We start from the raw sequence: 7257 nt of genomic DNA, 5'->3' as shown, positions 1-7257 counted from the left end.
GAGAGCAAACGAGGGAGAGAGGAGAGTCGAGGCGCACGCCTGAGAGGAGGTCAGGACGAAGAGGAATATATTCTACCAGAAGAAGAAGGAGGAAGAGGAGGAGGAGGGGTCAGTGGAGAGGAGAGGGGGAGGAGGGGGAGGTTTCTCCCTGAATGAAGGAAGAGCTTTGGGAGTCGTTTCCTCCCCGCCGCGATGGAGCGACGCGAGGAATGAGGGCGGATGGTGAGAGCAGGGAGCAGCAGCAGCAGCAGCAGTGGAGGAGGAGGAGGAGATGCTGGAGGTGGAGGAGGAGGAGGAGATGCTGTGGGGGCGGCGGCCGGAGTCGGGGCGGCGGGTGAGGAGCCGTCAGCACTCCTCCCGGAGGAGGCGGCTGTCGGCCAACTGCCCCGGCTCCGACAAGATGTCCCCCGGCTCGAGGAAGCTGGAGTGTTTCTCCCCCATGCTGTGCCACTGCAAGGTGGCCTGCACCAACAGCACCATCTCCCTCATGTTCGGCTGCAAGGTGGGTGGAGAACATCTGGACAGCGAGGAGGAGGAGGAGGGAGGAGGGGGAGGGTCATCGGTTTCACATTGCTCGTGAGGTCGCGGCGTCCAAGGTGCGTTTGTTTCTGAAACTAATCAGAAGAAAGTAGAGGTCTGGTTGTGAAAGTTAAAAGAAAGTAAAGAAAAGCTTTCCCGATCGGTTTAATCAATGAATCGTTTGTAAACATGTCATCAAATGTGATCAATACGTCCAAGCTGGCGTCCCTCAAACCAAAAACTTAAATAAAGTCAAAGATAAGACCAAGAAAAGCAGAAAATCTTCACCTTCCGTTGCTTAAAAACTGACTTCAAATATTAATCAACCCTCAAAATACTTCTGATCAATTAATCAACAATCGCTCTGAGCAGAATGTTTAGAACAAAAGAAAAAGAACAATTGAATTACAAAAAAATATCAGTTTTCTGTGTTTTGAGTTGAATAAAACTTTGACAAAATAAAATTATACAAAAAAGAAATGATCTTCTTTTTGTATAATTTTATTTTGTTTAAATTTGAATCAGCAGAATTGTATTCCCCGGTAATGTAAAAGGATCCTTCACTTCCCATAATGCATCATCTTTTTTATACTACTTTGGTCAACATCGTGTTCGTGGACATTTTCTTTGAGAAACCAGAGATGAGGAGTGACACAAAGCAGAGAATCCCTGCAGGTCAGTGAACGCACCATCAGAGAGGAGAGGAACCCACAGACGGGACTCTGAGGGGTAAAAGCCCCGTTAACCGTTTACCGTCCGACCCCACGCCACGCGATTGGCCGAACACACGCCGCTCCGTCGTCTCCTCTGCTTCAGTGACCCGACCGAAAAACCGGAGGCTCTGATTGGCCGAGCGTCAAGAGGGCGGGCTGTTAGCACGTGCATGTGTGGACGACATGTGCTCTGCAGGGGAAACACCAACGAAGAAGAACCACACATGAGATCAGCCGATCTGTAGAGATGCTGATGTCAGACTGCGTTTCCTTCAACACGCGACACATTTAGAAAGAAATGATATTTAAGTCTCTGCAGGATCTCTGACCGCTCTGTGTTTATTAGACGCAACTTTTTATATACATATATATATATATATCCTCTGTCAGACAGCTGGATAAATATTCTCCACAATCCATTTCATGAATTATACATTTTAAACCATTTCACACTGTCTAACACTGATGGGTATCATTAGGAATACGAGTAGTACTCTTACCAATACTGCTTATTGGTTTGGTTCCTGATCAATACTCTTATCGGTTCTTTTTGATTATTCTGTGAGAAAAAAAGACAATTGTTGAAGAAAATAATCATTTCTTTATTTTTCTTGTTTGTAAACAAATAGTTTTCTTGAGCAGCAACACAAGAAGTTCCTAAATCTTTAAAACTCATTCTCAGCTGATCAGTGATCTCAGTGATGATCTTTGATTGATCATCCTGTAGTTCTGATCAGACTAACGTTACCTGATCTCCAATCAGTAGAACACTGGTCATTACTGCAGACTGATGTTCTGCTTGTTGTCCAGATGTTGAGATGAACTGCTGCTGGTTCCTCCTGAACTAGTGAGGGTTCTATTGAGTTTGAGACAACGAGAGGAGAACGTAGACCCACTTTGGATCTTTGTGTGTCAGAGAAAAGAAAGTTTGAACAGTTTTGACTGTTAGTGATTTTATTCTGTGTAACTTTAGCTGTTTTGAAAGAAAGCTTCGTCTGTAATCTTTATAAACCGGTTTGAATGAGCCGTGACCTCTGACCCTCTGGCTCTGATTGGACGTTAGCTGGCGTTACGGTGTCATGATGACCTCTGACCCCTCTGGATGTGATCGGCGTGTGCAGTTAATCTGAAGGATTAGGAAGACGACTCTCTTTGACCTCAGACGGGTTGATAGCTGGTCTGATGGAAACCTGTGAGCCGTAAGCGGTGCTGCTAACGCTACTAGCTCTCCTCCTGTTAGCCGCTAGCGGTGCTGCTAACGCTACTACTAACGCTACTAGCTCTCCTCCTGTTAGCCGCTAGCGGTGCTGCTAACGCTACTAGGTACTAGTAGGAACCAAAGCTGATTTCAAAGCTCTCTTCACCAGACTCCATTCACAAAGCTTCTGTTCTACTGCCTCCATCACTTAGCCTGCTTGTGCTGTTGGTGTATCTGAACTTCCACAGAGAGCTGAAGGAACGAGTCCTAAAAAACCCAGTGATGACTCATTTTTACTTACTTCCTACGCGTCTTTCCCTTCATTTGCGTATTGGGGCGGTTGACATTTACGCCTATATGACGTTATTATGAGTGTTGATGGAGCAGCTACAATGTTAGCATAGCACCAATCATTCAAGACTCTATTCAGAAAAACAAGCATTTAAAAAGTAGTTTTTTTATTGTCTTATTATTTCGTCACCAAATTTAATAAAACTTGAATTCATACTTTTTACAAATCGGCATCATTATGTTGTTATTTCGGCGTCCTTTTTATCCGTTAATTGCAATTAAAACCAGCGAGACGTGTGGTTTGATAGATACAGACAAGACGGCGTTTAGATTCCAGGATATCTGGGACTTCAACATGTACAGAGCAGCACTAGTGGTTATTTGTTTCATGGTTGATGGTGGAAAGAACTGACTTAGCCGCTCCTCAACGGTGCGTTTAGCAGGAATGAAACAATGATGGGAGTAAACACAAATGATCCAGCGACTAACGCAACTCAAAAAATTTGCTTCCCGTTTAATGTGATGAACAAAAACATTCTGTAATAATCAAAAATCCCACGTAAGAATCTGATTGGCTGTTTGCAGAGGGAACCAGTGATGCTAACTTCCTGTTGGACTACAGCTCTCTATTTGATTGATAAACAAATAGAGAGCATGCACGACATGAAGCGTTATATTCTAGTGGGATATTACTGTGTTCCTCTTCATCACAGCCCTGAATCATCCAGAAACCCTCCTCCTCCTCCTCCTCCTACTGAACATCCTGCTACATCCGCTCCGTGGTGATGCTCCTATTTATAGCAGCTTTTGGCAGGCTGGGGTCGGCGTTGTGCCTCCTCCTCCTCGTTGCTCTGAGAGCTGTCGAGGAGGAGGAGGAGGAGGAGGAGGAGGATGCTCTCTTCAGCCAGACAGTGGTAAACCTACATTAACATTTAGTGCTGCCCTCAACAGCAGCGAGTGGGCTCAGTGTCTCGCTGAAGGACACGAAGCTGTGATGTGTTCACAGGGCGATCAAAGCGTAGGCCACATTGGTGCCTTTCTCTCTCTGTGCTTTTTTTTACATTTCTAACTCGACTGTTCAACATAATGTGCAGCTTGTGTGAGTCAGATTTATCCTGAGTGGGCTCAGACGGTGCAGCGCCGTGACAAACGCAGAGGGAGTTGAACCCAGTTCTTAACTCACTTCCTGCTCTCGGGCACCGTCATCCTGGGCTTCTTCTCCTTCTTCTTCTTCTCCTTCTTCTTCTTCTGTCTTCTTCTGTCTTCTTCTCCTTCTGTCTTCTTCTGTCTTCTTCTCCTTCTTCTGTCTTCTTCTGTCTTCTTTTTCTTCTCCTTCTTCTTCTTCTGTCTTCTTCTGTCTTCTTCTCCTTCTTCTGTCTTCTTCTGTCTTCTTTTTCTTCTCCTTCTTCTTCTTCTCCTTCTGTCTTCTTCTGTCTTCTTCTCCTTCTTCTGTCGTCTTCTCCTTCTCCTTCTGTCTTCTTCTCCTTCTGTCTTCTGTCTTCTTCTTCTTCTTTTTCTTCTCCTTCACCTTCCTCTTCTTCTTCTCCTCCTCCTCCTCCTCCTCGTCTTCTCCTTCTGTCTTCTTCTGTCTTCTCCTTCTCCTTCTGTCTTCTTTTTCTTCTCCTTCACCTTCCTCTTCTTCTTCTTCTTCTTCTCCTTTCTCCTCCTTGTCTTCTCCTTCTTCTGTCGTCTTCTCCTTCTTCTGTCTTCTTCTCCTTCTTCTTCTTCTCCTTCTTCTGTCTTCTTCTGTCTTCTTCTGTCTTCTTCTCCTTCTGTCTTCTTCTGTCTTCTTCTCCTTCTTCTGTCTTCTTCTGTCTTCTTCTGTCTTCTTCTCCTTCTTCTGTCTTCTTTTTCTTCTCCTTCACCTTCCTCTTCTTCTCCTTCTCCTCCTCCTCGTCTTCTCCTTCTGTCTTCTCCTTCTTCTGTCTTCTTCTCCTTCTGTCTTCTTCTTCTCCTCCTCCTCGTCTTCTCCTACTTCTTCTTCGTTGTTTTCGTTTCATCTTCCTCGCAGTGTCGTGACGGCTCAGTTGGCCTGCAGCCTCCTGATGTTCCTCCATCTGCTTCTGCTGCTCCGTGGTCATGCAACATTCAGACGGTTGTGTTGTTTTCCGTGGGTGGGAACAACAGTTAAAGTCACCTGAAGATGTGAGGAAGCAGCCGGAGGGATGTGAGGTTGTTGTTAGTCGGCGGCTGAGGGATGCTTTTGTTTTTCTCCTTTATTTGGCGTTTTGTTGCCCTGAAACACTCCAGAATTAATACATAATACCACCTGAAATATTTATGTTCCAGTTGCTTTGTGTTTGAATGAGTGCAGGACAATCGGGTTCATTCCATCAATCTCTCAGAGTTCACTCACTTCACAATGTTCATGAATATATATATATATATAAAGCTTATTTGACTCTAAATGGAGCATCATTTACTAAATGAACATCATGCTGTATTGAAGAAGACTTGAAACTAGAGATTGAGACCATAAACTCATGTTTACAATGTTTACTGAGGGAATAAATCAAGAGAGAAGTAGAGTCATTTTCTCATAGACTTCTATACAACCAGAGGAGTCGCCCCCTGGTGGACAGGAGAGAGAATGCAGCATTAACACGGAAGGCTTCACTCTGCAGAATCTGAGGTTGCAACATGATCTTCATCTTGTAGATGAATTTCCATATCTCGGAAGCAGTTGCCTTGTCAAAAGCTTAAAGACTTTGATAAATTAAACCCAGCTGCACGTCTGAACATTTTCTGTGTGAAAATGAGTCAGACGTCCTCCAGTAAAGTGATTGACAGCTCGTGATTAACGCTGTCGGCAGCAGAGTGATGAGACTGTTGCAGCATATTTGGGTTGAAAAGACAAAAGTAAAAAAACAAAAGTACGTCTCGTGATAAGTTTCGGTTAAAGTCTGATCATTTGATTGAACTGAAACCTGTTTGTGATGAAGAGTTGCTGAATGCACACATCAGTCTCCAGCAATTCATTAAAGAGGAATTGCGTCTAATTATTACAGCTTTGATGAATACTCAATTCTGATTGGATCAAAAACAGCATTCTACAGTTATTTCTTTACAGCAAACCGCTACGATAGTTTTCTCTCAGCAGAAGCAATGAAATATATTTTAAATGAGTGTTAAAATTGATAAAATTATTTTTAAATCAATTAAATCATTTTTAAATTAAAAAAAATAGTTTTTGAATGAATGCAATCATTTTAAATCCAAATTCTTTTAAATAAAAAAAAACTTTTTTAATCAATAAAAACATCCATTGGGAGGGTATGGAGGGCTTTTGTTTTGGAGGGGGGACGTTTTATTATTTTTGTTAAATGAAAGTTTAATACAACGTTAAATGAGTCTCAAAATTGTTGATTTTTGTTCGTTTCAATACAAAGTTTTGTCAATATATTTGTATGAAATGTTAAATACAATTTGATCACATTTCCATTTTAAATTCCTGTTATGTTTCCACCTTAAATCAGATGGGTGTGTGATGTGTTTCAGGTAGACGCACACATGGAAGCGACTCCTTCAGGAATCCTCGTCGATTTCACTTCCTATTTGTAACTTAAAACAATGATGCCTATTTGTAGAGCTGCAGGTCGGATCAGGACAAGTAAATATAACTATTAGAGATCCCTGATCACATGGATACTAATTACTGATCATTGAAGATCAACATTGTCAGATACACATCCCTTTGTTGTTTGATTATATCAGCTGGTCTACAAGGATCCAGAATATTTTATTTCCACCAAAAAATTGCTTTAGATGTGTTCAAGGACCGTTGGAGATAAGAAAATCTGATGATAATGATGTTTTTTTACACCTTCTGTAGTAGTTTTGGCGATTGGTTTTCATAAAAAACATGCTTTTCAATTTGCCTGCTGGTTTTGGGGTTCGCTGGTTTCCTGAGTAAAAGGTGGAGACCCGTCATAACCAGCTGTTTGTGTTGTTTCCTGTTTTCAGAAGTACAAGCACCACGATGAGGACTCGTCCCCCCAGGACCAGAGCTCCCCCCAGCTGACGGAGGAGGCTGGGGGGCCGGAGCTGGTCCAGGTGGCAGAGAAGAACCTGTCCCAGATCGAGAATGTGCACGGATACGTGACCCACGCTCACATCTCCCCCATGAAGGTCTGTTTATCTATCTGTTCATTAAACCCTCCACTGGGACACTTTTAACCATAAATGTTGGAAATGGAAATATAAAGAGGAATAAATAAATACATTTAAAAAAATAGAAAATATAAAGTGTTACACATAAAATAATTAATAAGTAAGTAACAAATATGAAAGTATAAAGAGGTATGAATAAAAAATATCTAATTAAATAAAAAATGAGGAAATATAAAGAGGAGTAAATGAAAGTATAAATAAGTAATTAAAAAGGTGGAGAAAGATAAAGAGGAAGAAATAAAATAATAAAAAGGTAAATCAAAACGGGGAAATATAAAGTGGAATGAATAAAATAATATATAAGTAAATAATTAAATGTTGAAATAAAGAGGAATAAATAAATATATTTTAAAAAATGGAAAATAT

General features: G+C 41.9%; 1 protein-coding gene across 9 annotated transcripts in view; it reads left to right on the top strand.

Annotated features, from left to right (window-relative positions):
- The window catches only part of dlg1b (discs large MAGUK scaffold protein 1b), a 92251-nt gene that overhangs the window by 38701 nt on the left and 46293 nt on the right, over window positions 1-7257 (top strand). For all 9 annotated transcript variants that reach the window (XM_054596681.1, XM_054596687.1, XM_054596683.1 and 6 more), the window contains exon 5: window positions 6685-6849. In XM_054596681.1, the coding sequence (XP_054452656.1) occupies window positions 6685-6849 (165 nt within the window). The remainder of the gene's footprint in view (window positions 1-6684; window positions 6850-7257) is intronic.

This window comes from Anoplopoma fimbria, chromosome 3, assembly GCF_027596085.1.
Source record: "Anoplopoma fimbria isolate UVic2021 breed Golden Eagle Sablefish chromosome 3, Afim_UVic_2022, whole genome shotgun sequence".
NCBI classification, from domain to species: domain Eukaryota; kingdom Metazoa; phylum Chordata; class Actinopteri; order Perciformes; family Anoplopomatidae; genus Anoplopoma; species Anoplopoma fimbria.
This window is presented reverse-complemented; position numbering and strand designations above follow the sequence as displayed.